At 40.9% G+C, this 20,777-nt stretch overlaps 1 protein-coding gene across 6 annotated transcripts in view; it reads right to left on the reverse strand.

The window, feature by feature from the left end:
- The window catches only part of shank3a (SH3 and multiple ankyrin repeat domains 3a), a 228,187-nt gene that overhangs the window by 168,559 nt on the left and 38,851 nt on the right, over positions 1-20,777 (reverse strand). For all 6 annotated transcript variants that reach the window (XR_011520350.1, XM_054733613.2, XM_054733611.2 and 3 more), the window contains exon 2: positions 3,705-3,908. Coding sequence is in view for 5 of the 6 variants with exons in the window: in XM_054733613.2 (XP_054589588.2) it covers positions 3,705-3,908 (204 nt within the window). In the remaining variant the exon portion in view is untranslated. The remainder of the gene's footprint in view (positions 1-3,704; positions 3,909-20,777) is intronic.

The following is a 20,777-nucleotide window of genomic DNA, read 5'->3' on the forward strand; positions in this document are numbered from 1 at the left end:
CCCAAGGACACTTCTGATGAGTTGCAACACATAAACACTGTGAAGTTCCTAACATCCATCCTTCTTCAGGGTGCAATGTTGTGTGTGTTATAAACTTTCTTCCTTGTACTCATTCTATAGAACATTTTTAAAGAATAACTTTAGACTTTTATCACCAATAGGTTTGGTATTGAAACCTAACGTTTTACAAGAGCCACTTTCTGATAATGCAGAGCCTAAAACATCTGAGTTCACATTTGAAAATTACAAAAAACACTTTACATGAGCAGGTGGCAGAGATGTGTTTTTAGTGACCAGTAGAAATAGTGTAAGTAGAAACAAGAAGATTAAATTTACTCAAATCAATGTTATCTACTAGAAAAATGACTCAAATCACTTTAGTTTTAAACCACTTAATTTAACAAAGTTTTCCATTTAATCACATAAAACATTAGTCTGCAAAGCAAACCATGGTCAAAACGACAATCCTTCCCATCAGATTACAGTGACATCGTTTATTGGACTGCTTCCAAAACATTTCTTTAGAAATGCAATGTAATTTATCAGTTTGCAATCCGTTCCGTCACTGGTGCTCCTTTCCACAATCATTGTGATCTGTACTCACACGTTAACTGGCCATCACTCCATTCTTGCAGGATGTTACATTGGTATCAATGTAAATACAAAACAATCATTGGTGGAACACGCCATGCCTTCGCTCATTACTCATTACTTCCAACAACCAGCGCAATTCACATTCCAACAACTTAATCTCCATGGCAGGGGTTTCGAATTCGGGGCCTCGAAGGCCAGGGTCAAGCATGTTTTAGTGGTTTCTCTGGTCCAACACACTTGATTCAGTGGTTGAATCACCTGTGCAGCAGCTCATCAGGCTCTGCAGAAGCCTGTTAATCACCTACTAATTGAAATCAGGTGTGTTAAGCAGGTTTAAAACCAAAACAGGCTGGATACCAGCCCTGGAGGTTGTCACGTGCGCAGGTGAGTTGAGCCGGAGGTGAGGATCCACATGCAGGGGAAGAAGCAGGCAGGAAGGCAAACTGGAATATTCAAAGTGTCTTTAATAACACACAGCAGGCAGGACTTAGAAACAATGAACTGACAAGACACACAGAACTGAGAGGGTTTAAATACATGAGGGCTGGGAGCTTGGGTGATTGGAAAACGAGAGGCAGGTGGGAGTAATCAGGAGACACCGGACTGCACAGAGTGGGGAGACAGGACACGGTGTAACAGAGGCCAGGAATTGAACAGCCCTAATCTATGGATATTCCCAAAGCTGGCACTTTCTTTGGCTGCTCCTCATTCCAGTTTGCTGATTCCAGTGACTGGAATGAGCTGCAACAATCACTAAAGCTCACTACCTACATTCCATTATCTACCATCAACAATTGCTTACGATCAATAGTTTCTGAACAATGTGCCTGGCTCTGAGTGCCTAATGATTGTTTTAAGTCTGTTTTGATGGCTAGCACAAATTGTACTTAAACAGTAATTGTATGTCTTTCATGTGTGTTTTATCTTATTTTTATCTTGTTTATTTTTGTCTTATCAGTCTGCTGTTGTTTGGTGTAAAACTAAGTATGCCTCTGCTGCTGCTTCCTCTTGGCCAGATCGTTGTTGTAAATGAGAATGAGTTCTCAATCAACTCATCTGGTTAAATAAAGGCTAAACAAATAAGTAAAATAAATTACTCACATAAACAGCATCGAATATGTGCAGAAAATCATGTTCCACATAATAACATTAAGCATTGATGCTTTAAGATAGCGTAGAAGAGAAAAATTCTGTGGTTTTGCGTACATTGGTCTATTGATCTGATCATTGTGTTTTGCCCTCGTTCTGCCATTTGATTACATTTTTTTTCTGACTTTTGTAATCACCGCTAAATGCATGTTAATGTAATTATAATTTTAATATTGTGCTTTATTTTCTTTTATTTTTACCAAAACCAAACAGTTTTGGTTAGTTGCACCACCCCACTGTCTTTAGTTTTTTACATTAACTTGTATACCTATATTGGTGAGAGAAATATTTGAACACTTTTTCCTCAACTTATTTTTGATCTTTACCAAACCGTGTAAATCCAGGAGAGAGCAGAGGATTTTGAGTTGCTAATCCAAACCTGTCAATCATCTCCACACGCTTCTTCACACTAACCTGAAGGGATAACTGAAGGTCAATCAGCGACACACACACACACACACACACACACACACACACACACACACACACACACACACAAACATGCTCTACTCAGCTCAGCTTTGTAAGTGCAACAATAAACCTTCAACAAGCATTACACAGTGACCCAAAATGGATATTAGCCCATGAGTCTGATACTTTTACCTCAGAGTTGCACCAGCTGTGTACCAAAAACCTCTTTTAGGCTTTTCTATATTCCGCTGGTTAGATTAAATTTAAATGTATTAATTGATAAAGGGTGTTTACCTTTACAAGTCCTGCTCTCTATCTGTTGACCCATTCCAATATTGATTGAAATGAAGATAGCCAGTCAGGGAACCATCTGACAACTTTAGCTCAGGTTGTGAAATAATGTTGTGCCTGCAATTTTCTCAGATCACAGACTATGATGGACAAGCACTGCAATTATCTCTGAGCGATGGCAGCTGTTCGAGACAACACGTTGTCATCGAGGACAGCACTGTTGTTCCGAAGTCTGAGTGACACACCGTGATAAAAAAGTACACACACAAACAGAGTTTGTTTTTCTTTCAGTCTGTTTTGCATATGTCCTTATTGTAATGCTCCCGTTAAACAAATCTTTATTTCTGTAAGTTTTCAATTAACTTCTTCTCCTGCAATATTGGAACATTTCACATTAAAGAACACTAGATTACAAATACTGTTCTTTTTGGAAGCAGTTGTTTAAAGAATGTAGACCGAAAAACATTTTCTATACAAAAAGATAAGTATATATTTTTTATATTATATATATATTATATATTTTTATTATATATATATATATATATATATATATATATATATATATATATATATATATATATATATATATATATATATATATATATTGTAGGAGCCAAATGTCTGCATACCTGAGAGGGGGCTTGGCCTCAGCTGATTGGTTGATTTGATTGTGGAAGCACCTGCCTACTTAAACCAATGCAAATCAGACTCAGGTGTTGCTGAAATGGGACAAACTGTTTTTCACCATGTGTCGAGGACTGTGGCTGGGTGTAAAGGACTCTGCGGACGACCATTGGGGCAAGTAACGCATTCATTGTAACCCACTGGATCATAGACATTTTGGAAGAAGACGAAATAATAAACATCATCGGAAATAAACACAAGCTGCAATTCTTTTAAACACACGTAAAGACCATCACCCATATCAGTAACCAGTAGTGCCAGGGCATTGGCGCTACTTGCATATATGTATGTGTGTGTGTGTATATACACAGTCACCAATTCTTGTCATGTGTCTTGCCCATGTATGTCTGATTTCTGAATTGTGTGTACTGAAACTCTAATTTCCCTCTGGGATTAATAAAGTATCTTTGGAAAAACACAGATTAGAATATTGATAAAGAATTCCACAAAAAAACTGTTCTAGTATGAATTTATATTCCATTAGCAATCAATTACAAGTCACGTTAATCCATATTATTGTAGTAGCGTGTTGTATGATCTTCTTCTCATGTTTCACATGTGTGATGCACACCTACCTCCAGGTAAGGAACAGGAGCAATGGATGGGAAGGGGTATTCCCTAAGCTGTCGCTCCTCATCCAGAAACTTGCCAGCCTTGCCGTTGTAAGCTGGCTGGAACAGGCCATAGTTGAGTACATCCTTCAGGCTCTGGTTGAGTGTGCACAGGATTCGTTGCTTAGACAGCCAGATTGGAGCATCCACGTTGAATTTCAAACATTTCTGCAGAGACACAAGCAAAAAAATGAAATAAAAGAGTTAGTCAACTCTTTATGCGTTTACATGTAATTCAGCTCAGCACAGCTCGGGTATCAAAAGGTTATGCACTACTTTAGGTGCCTGAGGGTCAGGAAAACAAGGTTTTATCATCTATTTAATTTTACTAAAGGTGATTTTAAAGGCCAGTGGTGGTTATCGTGCTGAAATAAACAAAAATCAAATAAAAGCATTTACTCGTGCAACCATTTTTCACCTATATAAATTTGTGCCTGTGAGCGAATGTGCATTGTTAATTCAGAGCAACTTCTGCAAGCTAATATGAAAGCATGACACTAATTACAACAGCTCTGTTTTCTGAATGGCTGGGAGGAAAATTTGGAAAGCAGAAAACGCTTAAACTTCAGATCAAGTCCAGTTTTGATACAATAAAAGTCTATCATTGTTAATTATTCTAGATTTTTGATTAAAACAAAGAAACTGTAAATTGACCTTAAAGACATGACACCAGAGTTTGGGGTATTACGGTCAGAAGCAGCCAGCATTTACCTCATTTTGAAGCTATATTATAGATGGCAGGAAAAATAGAAGAAGCAGGAGTACAAAACCCACAAGTAATAAATCTTTCGCTGTAGCTTGCATTATCGACTGTGAGCCTCACCTCTGTTCCTACTGCAATACAACAGAACCACATGCAGAGGTCCACAAGTAGATGCACAGCAGTAAAAATATTTATAAAATTTTGCCTGTTTGAAAAAGAAAGAAAATTGTTGGAGGGGGGGGGGGGGTAATAATAATAGTAACAGAGAAATAAACTCATTGTGATGAATTCTCAAGGTTTTTCAAGTAATTAAAACATCTAAAGTAAAACAAAATCTTTTTTTTAACTTTAAGCGAGAGCTTTAACATTGATCTCAGTGATTGTTGAGTCAAGCCTGATTTATGCTTCTTGGTCCGCGTGACTGCAGAGACACGCAACACCATTATGCATTGGTGCAAGGGCTCTCCAACGGGCTCACAGAAGGTGACGACATGTGGGACACGGATGAGACATGCCCAAAATGTTTAACATTTTTTGAAAGTGACGGAGACCACAAGCTCGTGATTGGTCAGGATGTAGCTTCCTGTATATTCGTCACCAGCACGGCTGCTGCTCCATCAAAACATAAAAAGATATTTACCAGCAGACCCTGAACAGAAGAACGTGTCATGGAAAAATTCAGAAAATAAAAACTTTTATTCACCCGTGACTGAAGGAGTACAAAACACGGAGCAAACGTGGATGGAAATGACAGGAAAAGTGAGTTTAGTGGTGGCGAGGAGGAGAATGAAGGACAAATGTATCCATGTTGTAAAGTCTTTGAAATATATAAACACATTCGTAAATACACTATCAAGTAGCAGATACATGAGTATTATGGTGTCAGGACACCACAGAAAAGCACCACGTCCTCTGTTATCCTGGCTGCCTGCGCAGAAGTTTGCATGTGAAAACACTCCATGTGAGTCTCTCAGTTGCGGAGCTCACAGAAAAGTTTAAATCAGGCTTTAGAAACTTGACCACTTTCATTCTTGATACCACTCTGCAGCCCTCTACTGGCCAGAAGAACTAGCTCCCCACACTTTCCGTTTGTAGAACCAAAAGTTATTAATCCTGTGGTCAAACCGAAAATTAAACTTATCTCCTCGCTGTGCGTTCGTCTTTTAACAAATTCATCTAACAGCTGAAATGTCTCCCCAGCCTTCATTAGTGTCTGCAGGAGTGATTCATCACCAAAGTAAACAAATCAGCTGTGTTCATGATCTCAAACATGCAGGAAACCTGCTGGAACCAGACTGAAGCGTCAGGTATGTCAGCTCAATTTTTCCTAAGACCCAACAGACCCTTTTGCATTTCACATATGCATGGTATGACTCGAATGGGCTCGACACACGGGAGGCGACATCGCCTCTCCTCCATTCATTTTCAATGAGACATGTGCGACAAAGCGATAATCGCGGGTCTCCCTCCTACCAAGCGAAACGCGAAAAATGTGCGTGTGAAATTTTGCGCTCGTGCACATGTCGTGCACAGGTGACCCAGCGACGCGATCCCAGAAAGTTGAAACATTTTCAACTTTTCATCGCTGTCGCTCAGACGAGGACCAATCAACGGAGGTTTCATTCACTGACCAATGAGCGGACAGGATGCTCCGTACATCTCCGAGCAAACATGGAGGAGAAGTTGATTATTATAATGTTTTATAGTAAAATCACAAGTAAGATTTCACATAACTCTAGCAGCACCTTGTGAAACATCATATCTACCACCGCCTGTCGTGTGTCAGGTAATAAAAGCGACAGCGACAAATTTCGCTGATCGCGGTCGTTTGTTGCCTCCCGTGTGTCGAGCCCATAAGTTGCTACCAATGCAAATTCTAACAGTGTCTGCAAAACACTTTAGATTTTGGCATTTTTGTGCAGGTTATAGAGGCCATCTTTTATCCGGTTAACTCTATACTTGATCAGTTGTGCATGTTATGTGAATGCATTTTTCATTAAGAACTCGGGAAATTCCAGGACCAAAGCACCTTGTGCTAACTCAGAAAACACATACACTCACACTGATGCTCCACTCAAGCACTAAATGATTTCCTTGATGTCTCGATGTCAAACGAGTCTATTTACTTTCACCATCTGCAGATGCAGTAGGTCTCACTGAAATATCTCTCTGATAAAAGAGCAAAACTTGACCGTAAAAGTTTTAATGTCTAAGTTAAAATGACAAATAACAGTTGAGGATGTTTGCAAAGAGAATTTATTGTGGTTTGAATTTATAACTTAAGTGTATCTCTATAAAAACACACAACGGGAAATGGGAGTCTTGCTTTTGTTTGTTTTTTCTGATGCCAATAAAAATACGACTTCTCTCTAAAAGTTTCCAAGAGGTAGAAATAAAAACTATGAATGAATCTCTCCTCTCAGCAGTCGTGCCGCTGAGCTGCAATGCAGAGCACGACCTGATATAACATTCAAAGCATGGAAGTGAAGGATCAGTGCAGTAGAAGGGAGAAAACAAATAACTAAAGGAGAAAGAGTGTGTTGCTTGATATACTTTATCTCTGACATTGAAACTAGGACTTACCAAAGACTAGATTTCATGTAAAGAGAGGGAGACTGGGGGAGTCTAGGGGATGGGGTTAGCTTTCTTCACCTCAGTAACAAAATGTGTTCACCAGAGAGGGGAGATAAAAGTTTTATCTCTCATGGTTAAATAATTAAATCATCATGCTGCTTTTAGATGATGTACTGGATGCAAGACTTATGTAATTTATCCCACATTAGTCGACTCGTTCGTTTGAAACCACATTGAGCTGGTCGGTTGGCCATTGCTTTTCATTTATTTTTTTGTATGTCTTCCAAAATACAATCCCCATTACACATAAAAGTTTTAAGCAGTTAAATGCAAATGAAAACTGAATATGGTCATCTATGCCACATTTCTACATGCATCTGAAATGTCAAGTTAGTAGTTTGATACCTGATTGTGTTTTTTATTAACTTTCAGTCAAATTTACTGTGAATTTTTAAAGTTTTCACAAATTTAACAAAACAAAAAAATTGAAAATAAAGTGTCACACATTCACAATTATATATATATATATATATATATATATATATATATATATATATATATATATATATATACAGTAATGTTCACAAATAGACTTAACCTTCACAAATTTGTACATTTATTTCAAAATTGGCTCCAAACATTTACAAAAATTAAAAGTCTTGCCTTCCACCTCACAAACTTCTGAGCGCTTCATACACATGTATCTTTATACTGGTGTTTTAAAAAGGTCACAGCATGTAAAGAAGGCAGAACAAGGGCAAAACATGCTGGCAGCATTTGATAGACATTAAAAATGGAGCTCTGTTATTTTCAGTTATGCTCTGTGGTGCTGCATCTAATAATTTATTTAAATTCATTGTTGTATTTTCAACCATCTTAGCTATTTTCTTCTTCCATGGCTATTCTAAATAGATCTGGGGTCTCATTTATCAAATATTGAGTAGAATCCTTACTAAAGCCGCACTTAAGCTCAGCAAAAATAATGTACTTACGCCAAGCAGGTTTGTGATCTATTAAACATGGAGTACGCACAGCTGCACGCAATCTCCGCTTCATAAATCGGAGAATAACGAGAATGTTTCTAAGCTTCATTTTAGTCACATCCCGCCCTCACCACACCCACTTACTGTCATACATAGTCAATGCAAATTGCCTTGTGGATCTCATGCATATACATAAGCCGGCTGTTGCAGCGCTCTGCCAATGACGATGGCATCCGTAGATCAAGGCAGATCAAGCAAGCACAATTTCACAGAAGCAGAAATTGAGGTACCTGTGGGTGAGGTGCAGAAATGAAAGGAAGTGCTTTTGCAAAACAAATAAGAGAAAATCCACGGAGTGGCACAGCGTTGCTGAAGCCGTCAATGTTGTGAATTCTTCAGAGAGATCTGTGGCGGATATAAAAAAAATGGTCCAATGCAGTATCCCTTATTTAAAAAGGGGGCCGCGGGGTGTGTTCCAACTGCAGGGGGAATCACACTCCTGAGCCTTCCTGGTAAGGTTTATTCAGGGGTTCTGGAGAGGAGGGTCCATCGGATTGCTGAACCTCAGATTCAGGAGGAGCAACGTGGTTTTGGTCCTGACCGTGGAACACTGGACGAGCTCAATACCCTTAGGGGGATCCTGGAGGGTAGTAAGTCGGGTTCGATCCCAGTGAGAGTTGGACTCCGCCAAGGCTACCCTTTGTCACCAATTCTGTTCATAACCTTTATGGATAGGATTTCTAGGCGCAGCCAAGGTGTGGAGGGCATCCGTTTTGAGGGCCTGAGGATCAGGTTGCTGCTTTTTGCAGATGATGTTGTCCTCTTGGCTTCATCAGAACGTGATCTTCAGCTTTCGCTGGAGCGGTTCGCAGCCGAGTGTGAAGCAGCTGGGATGAGAATCAGCTCCTCTAAGTCTGAGACCATGGTCTTGATTTGGAAAAGGGTAGAAAGCCTTCTCCGTGTCAGGGATGAGGTCCTGCCCCAAGTGGAGGAGTTTAAATAGCTCAGGGTCTTGTTCACGAGTGAGGGACAACTGGAGCATGAGATCGATAGGCGGATTGGTGCTGCATCTGCAGTGATGTGGGCATTGTACCGGTCTATCGTGGTGAAGAGAGAGCTGAGTCAGAAGGCGAAGCTCTCGATTTACCGGTCGATCTACATTCCTACCCTCACCTATGGTCATGAGCTTTGGGTAGTGACCGAAAGAACGAGATCGCGGATACAAGCGGCCGAAATGAGTTTTCTATGAAGAGTGGCTAGGCTCTCCTTTAGAGATAGGGTGAGAAGCTTGGTAATTCGGGAGAGGCTCGGAGTAGATTCGCTGCTCCTCCACATTGAGAGGAGCCAGTTGAGGTGGCTCAGGCATCTGGTCAGGATGCCTCCTGGACGCCTCCCTGGTGAGGTTTTCTGGGCACGTTCAACCGGGAGGAGACCTAAAGGTAGACCCAGGACACGGTGGAGGGACTATGTCTCTCACTTGGCCAGGGAACGCCTTGGGATTGCCCTGGAGGAGCTGGCCCAAGTGGCTGGGGAGAGGGAAGTCTGGGCCTCTCGCCTTAGGCTACTGCACCCGCTACCCGACTCCGGATAAGCAAATGAAAATGGATGGATGGATGGATGTCCAATCGGGATTTGATCCCCAGACTTCCGGGTGAAAGTCACATGTGCTAACCAGTCAGCCAAACGGAAATCTTCCCTGTATAAGTAGCCAGGCTGAAAACGAAGCAGTACAAGTGATAATGCTGCAGGATTTCATAATTTTATCCCCCTCAGCAGCAGCACTGCCGGTGCTCTCCATGTCCAAAATGTGCGTAAGCAAGGTCCTTAGTCAACTTAAAGTTGCACACATTTTTCCGCTAAGTTTTCTTTCATAAATCCCAAAGTTTGCATGGAAAGTTGCTTACGCAGTTTTCCAACCCCATTTTGTGCATAAGCATGCTTGATAAATGAGGCCTCTGGTGTTTTATATTGTATGGTAGTTAGTGAGTTTACTGTAATATAGTTAATTTTGGCCTTCAAATTAATTCTACCATATTTTATCCCCTCTGCTAATCATTAAAATGCTGAAGCTGTGCCATCTGCTGCCATAAATTGGTGCCTGCAGTAGTGTTTCCCAGCTCAGTGAGTAATTTTATATATCAAGATTTATTTCAAGTTTAAAGGGAGGTGATGGGCAAAATAAACATGGTTTTATAAATTAACTGCCAGGGAAAATTCTCAGACTCATTTTAAAGGTTTGCAAGTAACACAATTTGCTAAATATACTATTTAATGGTTTGTCTTTGAAAAGTCAACTAAAACATTTAAATTCAAGTATTAAAAATATTGAAAAAGAGTAGTGAAGGTGTGAATGTGGAACATAACCACAATTACCTTGAAAAAACACAGAATGAGTGAGAGCAGCTGCTGCTCACATAATGCAGTTAATTACTGAGTCAGCCTGAGGTAGTAGCTGAGTTATTGTTACTGGGCCATGTGACAACATTAACAACTGAAAATACAACAATGGAAAACAAAAGACATATCAGTTCACAGGAAGTTAAAACAAAATTAAACAATTTTTCACTTTTAAAATTTAGATAATATAATATTGTTATGGTTTAAAATTATTTGGTTAAACTTAAATGACAAATGTGCAGAACAGAGGTAGAAGGGCAATGACAAAAACCCAGTAACTGAGTGCGAGTTTCCTCAAGTGTCAGCTTGGGTAAATCCTCATTGTAATCCACTTATGACAGGGTGCCGTGTTCAGCCATGTGTAGTACACCATCCTGCTGTAGAATGCTCATCCTCAACCTGTTTTACAGACCATGATCAGTCAGTTCAGCAAGCCACTGAGATGCTCAATATAAGGTTTCGTATAGGATAAAAGTACCATGAAATTACTATTTCCTCCTTACAGATGATCAGTCAGTCAGTCAATCTTTATATATAAGGCACTTTTAGTATGCGTTGGTATTGCTAAGGGCTTTATGTATAACAAACAGGCATCAAGCAGACAAACAATTAGAATATTATTATTAAATGATTATTGTTTCTTAGTCTTTTTATTTATTTATTTTTTCCCCGTGTCCTGTCTGGCTCTGAAGCAAACAGAATTAATGTCTGAATGCTGGTGACAAGCCTTACAGATTTTACTCTCAGGTGGAGCATCAAAGCATCTGCTTTTAATGTCACGCATGATACTTAAAACTTTATTGTTACTGTTTTTTTTAAATGCTTTGTAATTTTGACTGGACACGGAGACAGAGGTGAAAGAGAAGGGAAAAAGGAAAAGTTGGGGTGGGGGTCCACGAAAATAAACAATCAATGATGAACAAGAGTCTGCTTCTAGACCTGCAGAAAAGGGACACACAACAATACAACAGGAGCAAGCTATCACTGCGTCAACTTGATGAAGAAATCTAATATGAACATTTTTTTTTCTGAACAATCACACGATAATAAATCACAGTGCATTTAGTGCCAACCACAGCCTTAAGACATGTGTTGAACGTGCCCAAGTCCATACTTATGAGAGCACCATGTGAGCACCTGTGTGCGTACACGCGCTTGTATATGTAAGGTTTCTCTATAGGAGCGTCCAATATAGAGTTTGAGGGGCCCCAGATCTGCCCCCCAAAGACGCATAGGAGATGGCAGGAGATCCAAGTCCCAGGGATCCAGGAGCTGCCCCAGAGCACAGGGACCCCAAGGAGACCGCGACCAGAAAAGCCCCTGCCCCCCTCAAGAGGCACAGAGGATTGTCTCGGGGGGCCACAACCAGCAGCCGGCAGAGTCCCAGGAGATATCAGCGGCAAGCCCACAGGCCCGCCCGCCGCCTCCAAACCCCCAGCCGGCCGAGCCCAGGACCCAGCAACCTGAGACCCAGGGGCGACCACCCCCGCCGGGGACCCAGCAGAGCCCAGGGACCCAGATACCACCAGGCAGCCACCGGGATTGATCAGGCAGATGCCAAAAATCTTAAACCCCCTGACCCGGGAGCTACAAACACTCAGGCAGACCAAGGCACCACACTCGACACCAGGTGTGGCAGGGAGAGGGGAGACGAAGATGTATAGCATCAAAAGAAGTCCCAGGAGAAGGGAGGAGTCAAAGGCCCCACCTGACATTTACAGTCATACACAGACACAGTCACACACTCCCTCCCTCATGCTCACACATACAACCAAAGACTTACAAAAATGCACGCCGGACACCCACTTGTGCTCCCCATACACACCCTATTCACTCTGGTGCCGGTACTGCTGCACATGGGATACAATCATTACTGGTTCTCAGAGTTTGACCCTTTCTGCTGGGGTGCTGATGAGCAGGCTCCCCCGCCCAACGCTGAGCAAAGCAACCCACCCCCCCCAGGCCCCAACCAGACGGCCAGATCTCCCTCCTAGCCTCCAGCCCCGGGAAGCCAAGTGACAACAGAGGTGTGCTAAGACCCCTAGTCTCCCTCCGCCTGCTCCAATATAGTGTTAGTGCTTGTTGATGAGGTGTATTCCATGGCTGTGGTGAGCAGGCAGAGTGGGCATTGTCTGGCCTACACCAGCTGATGCCACCACACCACCCCAGTTGCACCCACAGCCCTCAGTGTCTAAGTACAGTTTAAAATTGGAAGTGGGCACCAGCACTCGGGATGAGGCTGAAAAATCCTCTTGCCAAATGCCGTTGAATGTGCTCACTCCCAAGGCCCTAAGTGTGTGTTTGCGTGGAATGTCGTTGGTGGAAGCGTGTAAGGTGCAAATAAAATTGGGGGCAGGTTACCACAGGAATGCGGAAATGGGGTCCATACCCACACCCCCTGACTTGTCCACCCTCCAAGGTCCTATGTGCATGATTGTGTGATGATGTGAGGGAGCAGGAGGAGAAAAATGTGTGGGGATGGGGAGGACTGGCTGGTTGGACTTAAGCCCTCCAGGGAGGCAGCTCCCCCACTGGCCCCAATAGGCACCTCTGCTGCCAAAATGCCACTCAGGGCATGGAGACCCCAGCCCATCTTGCCAGGACCCAAAGCAGCAGCATCAGAGAGCCTCACGGAGTCCGAGGGCACCAACCCAGCCCCACCCCAGCAGAATATCTACTCCCATCCCTGCATTTGCACAACTTCCAGAATATATAAGACATAGGACATCCAGGTAAGGTTGGGTCCTCCCCCTCCTGGACATCCCCCTCCCCTGTGATGGAACAGCAGAGGATCCAAGGTCTACCTGAGGCCCCTGAGCCTGGGCCAAGCTCTGCCGCATGTTCCTGCCAAGGCCCCACCCAGATCCCAACACGGGGCCGGCCACCCCCACACCCCGAGCCCCCCACCCAGACCCGCTCAGGGGCAATGCAGCTGCCGGGCAGTGACCCATGGCCACCGCCAAGACCCCCAAGGGGCTCCACTCGCAACAGCTAGTAGTCCACCCCCCGAGGAAACCCAAGCAACTCCAGAGGGGGGCAGCACCCACCCCCAATCCCAGACACCCCCAGTGAACCCACCTCCAGGGATTGTCCGGATTCTTCAAACTCAGACCCTCCACCCCGTCACCCACATCATCCCACAGGACAATATCAATGATCCCCGATCATCGTTATGTGATGGAACCGATCAAAGGAGCTCAGAGAGATTGATTTGAAGTGGAAGCAGAGGCTGTATGAAGTGTAATATGATCTAACAAAAGATTTATATACTGGTTAATGCAACGTGTTTCTCTATTTTTCCAGTTCATGAGGATAGTTTTCTTAGCGATGCTTATGGCAGTCAGAACCACGTGAACAAAAGATGTTTCAATCGGGACATAAACAAACAAACAAACTGAGGGGGAAGTTGGGATATGACATTTCAGACACTTTGACAGGTCTTCACTTACTCTACCCCAAAATTCTTGAACATGTGGACAAGACCACAGTGTGTGGATGTAATTGTCAGGAATGTTTGTGCAGTGTGTACAGGTGTCAGATGACACAAACCCCATCTTGAACATCCGATGACCTGTATAGTGTACTCTGTGTAGAATTTTGTACTGAATTAATTGTAATTTGGGGTGTCTGATTATTTTAAAAGTTTTTAATCAAGTTTGGGACCAGAAGTTCTGGTCAAAGCTGACTGATAGATCCACCTCCCATTTTTCAATAGGTATTGCTATTCTATTGTCCATTTTGGACAGTGTCTTATATACTCTAGATCAGTGGTTCCCAATCTGGGGGTCCCGACCCCCACAAGGGGGCGCCAAAGCCTCTCAGTGGGTCGCCAGGACCTCTCCACTTTAAGGGGTTAAAACTTCATTTATTACTTGTTTATAGCCTACATTTTGCTCACATTTTTTTTCATGAGTGAAAAGTTTACTGATATTAAGACAGGAAATAATTAGTACAGAAAAAGTAACACACTTTTAAGAATATTTTGCTCAGCTCACTTTTATTTTCAAGTGTCAAAAGTTCATTAAAGATAGGACTGGTTGATTAATCACAGCCTTTACAGTAAATAATCTAGTATAAACAGTAATATACACATTTAAGTACATTTTGCTCAGTGTATTTTTTATGTGTCAAACGTTTTTTGAAAGGAATGATTGATTTATCAGTGTTTGCAAGAAACAATGTGTTCAGAAAAGTAATACAAACTGTCGAGCACATTATGCTCTGTTTGGTTTTGTTAATGACTTTGTTCTGTACTGGAGCCTACTATTACTGTTATCTATTGAAGCAAAGCATATTAAAATGTGCTTGAACAATTTTATCATTTCTTAATAATGTTTGAACTGGAAGAGAGAATGGGAGGGGGTCGTCCAAAATTTTACTGGTAAAAAACGGGGTCCCTTGGGAAAAAGTTTGGGAACCACTGCTCTAGACAGTAGTTAGGGGGGTTTGAGATTATAGAAGTCTAATACCCTTGGTGGTGTTTGTAATTCTGTTTGTAATTCTATTTTATTGAGCTAAAATTTTTGTTTGACTACAGATTTTATTTGGTGATATTCTAAAAAGCTATTCTTATCTCATCCAAATTGGGAGACTATGAGATGAAGTCCAATCCTTCATATATGTGTTCCGGGTATAGGATTCCTTTACTTTTCCAGTCCAGAAGGTTCATCATTTTGTTATTTTGCAAAATATCAGGATTATTCCAGAAAGGTGTGCGTCTGCATGGTATTAGTGAAGGCTCTGTCTTTTTTAGATACTCCCACCATGCTGTCAGAGAGGTGCTGATACTAATACTTTTGAAGCCTTCATGTTTTCTTATGCTTGAGCTAATAAATGGTAAGTCTGAAAGCTCTATCGTATTGCAAAGTGCCTGTTCTGTATCTGACCAGGACTCATCTAGTGGGTTATCTTGCATCCATCTTGGTATATATTGCAGCCTGTTGGCTAAGAAATAATAATAAAAGTTGGGTAGATCCAGTCCTCCTCTGTCTTTGGTCTTCTGAAGCGTTTTTAAGCTAATTTGTTGATTGTTTCTTAGTCGTTAATCCCAAGCTTTTACGTTAAATCTGTGGTGTGGAGTTTAATTTTATATTACTTCAGAGATACTGAAATGTGACTATCTGACCTTGTTCTATGATATAAAGACAGTAACCTTTTATTATTGATGTTTCCCTGTAGTTCCTTTCCCTGGCCTCTACAGCAAAAGGAATCATTACATGAGCCAAGAATGTTTGACAAGTAGAGCTGAGTATCCACAAAAAGGAGCTGTCAATTAACAAGAATGTGTCCCAGTTCTTATCATGCACAGTGGGATGACACAATCACAATCAGCTTAGTGCACCAACCTACCTTGAATGCCAAACTGACCTGCATTGAATTAATGGCAGTCTGTAACCTTCAAGCTAACAGTGAAAAGGGATTTACCTTTTGTGTACTTGAGCTAAGTGACTAGTGTGGCGTTCAACCTTACGCTTTTGGACCATGGTTTTAGCCTGTTGTAGCGTTAGCAGGGGTGTGCTAATATTGCAAGTGCCATATTAGATATTTCAAATCAAATAAAACTTTAATTATAGAGCATAATTCCTACATTGCAATGCAACATGCTTTACAGTAGATAAAACATAAAATCATAATAAAATATGCACACACTCATCAATAAGGTATATACATAGTTAAAATACACACTTAAAAATATGTGCATATGTTATCCTGCTTGAACTCTGCAGATCTGGTTAAATCTGATCTGGTTGGGGTGGGGGTGGGGGTGGGGGGGGTGGGGGGGATAATGTATGACCTGAATATCAGAGCATAAAAATAAGGCAGAAAATATATGCATATGTTGGAGACGGAGCAACGTGAGCTGCTTTAACATTCCAGACAGGCGCGGCTGGCCCAAAACATTCAGGCTGCGACTTTTAAAAGATGCTAAAACACAGTTCTCTGCCAAAGTGAATGTGTTGGTCGTGTCCCCATTTGTTTACAAGAGCAGCCAGTATAGCCTCGTGTCTTTATCAGCGTGCTTCCATGTCAAACTCATTCCCACTCTGGTTGAGATCAGACACCCTGGGGGATAACATTTGTCTCTTCACTCTCCCTCTGGTTCTGACACTCTATCATCTGAGGCCAAGATGTGGTCTCTCTTTGTCTGAGTAACTTAAGTGAAGGATGACTGGTCGAGAAATTATAGGTTTAAAAAAAGAAACCATAGTAAACACTTGTGGAGCACAGAAGGACAATGACCTGAGAAACATCCTGAGGTTGTGAGATAACGATCAATCTTTATATTGGATGGACTGCAGCTACTCATGGATCACTGGGCATTTGAAGGTTAATGCTAACAGGGTTTTAAAGATGTTAATTTATCTTTGTGCAACTAAGAACCACAAATTAATATGCATTATTAGGATAATAGAGCCTGCTGTAGGGACATTGATATGATTTAAAGACTGTTGCAAAAAAGGAGGTTGTATGAGAAAACTCATCTGATTCTGCAGCTCCATCTAAAGGCAATATTCTCTAGTAATTGTAAACAGTTAAAAGTCAACCAGTATGATATTTTAACATAATCTTTCATCGCTACAGCTAACAGTTCACAGACAAACCCTTGTATTAAATGCCCAAAAGCTGTTTTGCAACAACTATTAACACAAACTGCTTTCATTTATTTACGCGTGGCTGCGGGGGACAAGGAGCCGAGGGAGATGCACCGGGGTGGAGGCAGCAGCGGGGAGGAGAACTATGTTGCTGATCAGTCCTGAGAAATAAACGTGTGTGAAAAGGACCATGTTGGTGTGGTGTGTAGTTCTGTGTTTGTGTTTCTGTCAGAATCGGTTAATCTCCAAAGACGAGCGGTGTCACGACGATCATTCAGCATTGAGCCGCAAAAAAGAGAAAAAAATGCGGGTGCACCCTTGTTGCTTCAGCTGTGAGAAGTGCAGGTGGCCAGTTCTGAGGACTGTCGTCTGTGGGATTAGATTTGTGCCAATAGGATCAAGAAAAACACTTTGAAGATCAAACCAATATTAAGACATTGAGAGAAAAAAATTATTTCAAAAGAAAAACTTATGATCTGAATCAGAATCTTAAAATGATTAAAAAAAACACTTTGATGGTCAAACAAAAATTAAGAAATTGACAGAACAAAAATATCGACTAAAGGAAAAAAATGTTTCAAAAGTAAAACTTACTATCTGAATCAACTTCCTAAAATGAGTAACAAAGTATGTTTCCTTTTTCTTTTTGCCTCTATGTGTTTTTGTTATCAGTTTCCTTAGTTTTATTCTCGCTGAAAAGAAAAAGGAAACATACTTTGTTACTCATTTGAAGAAGTTGATTCAGATAGTAAGTTTTTGTTTTGAAACTTTTTTCCTTTAGTCAATATATTTTTTCTGTCAATTTCTTAATTTTTGTTTGTTCGTCAAAGTGTTTTTCTTGATCATTTTAAGATTCTGATTCAGATCGTAAGTTTTTATTTTGAAACAATTTTTTTCTCTCGATGTCTTTTTTTATTTATTTATTTTTTATTTTTATTTTTTATACCATGTCCTGTCTGGCTGTGAAGCAAACAGAATTGATGTCTGAATGCTGGTAACAAGCCTTACAGATTTACTCTCAGGTGGAGCATCAAAGCATCTGCTTTTAATGTGTAACGTGAGGAAATATGGGTTTTCTGTCACAAAGGTGGTGCTGGACTCAGCTGGGTCAAAGATGGGTCGCTGAGAACTTTCAACCACAGATTAAGGCCTGAACGCCAGCGAGTCTGGGAGGAAACCATAACATCAGCCACCTGCAGTCTACCAGAAGATGTGTTTACATGAGTTGTACCCAGACCAAGTCAAAACATAAAGTTTAAACTTCCTTTTCTTGATTTTAATGTTAAAGTAACCATTATCATTTTGCTCATTATAAATGTGTTTAATCAAATGAATGACTATTATGCTTTGGGGTAATTATAATGGTTTAATGAATCCATTCTTAAATAATGTTGAGAATGTTTGTTGCTGACCTTCACACACACTCAAGCACAAACATTCACACACATCCACACACACCTGCTCACAGTAAACTCCAGACACATTTGATGACGCACGTTTGCTTTGAGAAGAGAAAGGTTTTTGGTAAGTTTCAGTCTTTTGATTTCAGTTCGTGTTGGACTACGGAAGAGAGTGGACCTGAAAACCAAAGGGGGGGCAGAGCCGGCTGGCTCGTTCTTCCCCCCTTTCACGCTGTTTCTGCCAAGCCAGGCAGAATAGCTGAATCGCAACTTCTAACGCAGACTCATTACCGAGTCTTTTGATTTCTGAGTGAATTAACTTAAGAAAGCGCGTCGACAAAACGCTTTACCATCAACGTGTACCGAGGGCAACTCTGGACCGGTTCCGTTCGACACCTACGTCTCCTGTCAGCCGCCGGTGTCATCTGGATGTACCACAACATCCTCCACGGCCCGGATCCGAAAGAGGGTCCACAAGAATTCGGTGAGACAGAACACGGTGTTTAGCGTTTGGATGCATCTTTTCCAACTAAACCAAGTTTATTCAAACCATCACTTTTCACTCAGACACCTGTTTCTTCCTGAAGCAAAATCAGATGCACACACGCATCCATCTCACCTCATCTCACCACACTTTGCACCCACACGCATCCATAATCACATCATATCACTCTCACAACTCACAACATTCTCAATCTTCATAAATTCACCAGAAGGTCTATTTGAGCAAGAACAGCATATAAACTGTTAAAAGATTGTCCCACAAAGTTGCCAATGTGATTGTTATTTCCTGTTTGTCAATTTTCAAAATCATTAGTTTAATTTGAAGAATTAAAACTTTTAATCCTTCAAACTGGTTTCCTCATTGAACTGAAACACAGACACTCAGATATTATCGGCAGTTTATCGATGAAAACAACCTTTGGGTCTTCTGAACAATATAAAATTTGGTTATTGATTTATTAAAAATTAATATTCCGAATTAATACGTAGCATGGTTCCTCTTTCATAAAAGAGCATAAAACCACTACGCTACAAATGTCACGCCTGATACTTAAAACTTTATTGTTATTGTTTTTGAATGCTTTGTAATTCCAACCAGACACGGAGTCAGAGGTGAAAGAGAAAGGAAAAAACAAAAGGTGGGGAGAGAGGGGGGAAGTGGGTGGGGGGGGTTCCACAAAAATAAACAATAATGTACAAGTCTGCTTCTAGACCTGCAGAAAAAGACAAGGAATAAAAGCAAACGAACAAAAAAAAAGGGACACAACAACAATACAACAAGATCAAGTTATCACTGCGTCAACTTGATGAAGAAATATATAATCAACATTGTTTAACTGAACAATCACACGATAATAAATCACAGTGCATTAAGTGCCCACAATAGTCTTAAGACCTGTGTTTAACGTGCCCAAGCCCATACTTTTGAGAGCACCATGTGAGTGCCTGTGTATGTACACGAGCTTGTTTATGTAAGGTTTCTCTCAATGTCTTAAAATTTGTTTGATCTTCAAAGTGTTTTTCTTGATCCTATTGGCACAAATCTAATCCCATAGTCGTCCCCACAGCTCGTTAGCTATTTTAAATGGATCTGGAACCTTTATGCTAAACACTGTTAGCTTAGAAGTTTCTTTTTTTTTGTACATCTGCACAAAGATGTGTTGGATAATCTAAAGTAGTAATATTTAAATCCCTATTTTTTATTTTTAGTTAAAATCGTGGAAATACAGCTCTAGATAACAGCGTTCTTGCCCTCCAGCTTGTGTGGATGTGCGCAGTTACCCGGATGCAAGCAATAACTTTGAACAGGTCAAAATAGAGCTACGTTCTTTCTTATAAAAATGAAAATCCTGTACTACATGCTTGTATTAGAGGCTACATCTTGATGTTTCTACTTGCTTATCAGTTGATTCAAGATTCAAGAAGACTTTAATAATCCCCGAAGGGCAATTAAAAGGCGTGGTGAAGAAGCACAGACATAGACACAAACACTATAAACATACAATTATCATTCAATGTAGTGTTCAGTGTAAGATGAATCTGCACAGGCATGGTGATTATGGAAAAAGCCAATTAAATCAGCTGACCAAATACCTCCATTAACACTAATCGTTATCGGTAAAGCAACAACAATCATTAAAAGAAAACTTTTAAAAGATTTTGTCTAAAAGAGACAATGCGTAGTTTTTATCATTATTTTCTGGAAATATCTATCAAAATGCTATTGAAAATGAATGAAATGATGCCCAATTGTTGAAAAATATTGGCAGCTTCGTAACATATAAGTCTAAGTCTAAGGGTGTTTCTCAATGCCAAGGAACCTCTCCTTGATGTCTTGGCCCTGCCCCGGTAGCCTAGGAGATACATCATCAGGAACCGCCAAA

This window comes from Nothobranchius furzeri, chromosome 4 (assembly GCF_043380555.1).
Source record: "Nothobranchius furzeri strain GRZ-AD chromosome 4, NfurGRZ-RIMD1, whole genome shotgun sequence".
Classification (NCBI taxonomy): domain Eukaryota; kingdom Metazoa; phylum Chordata; class Actinopteri; order Cyprinodontiformes; family Nothobranchiidae; genus Nothobranchius; species Nothobranchius furzeri.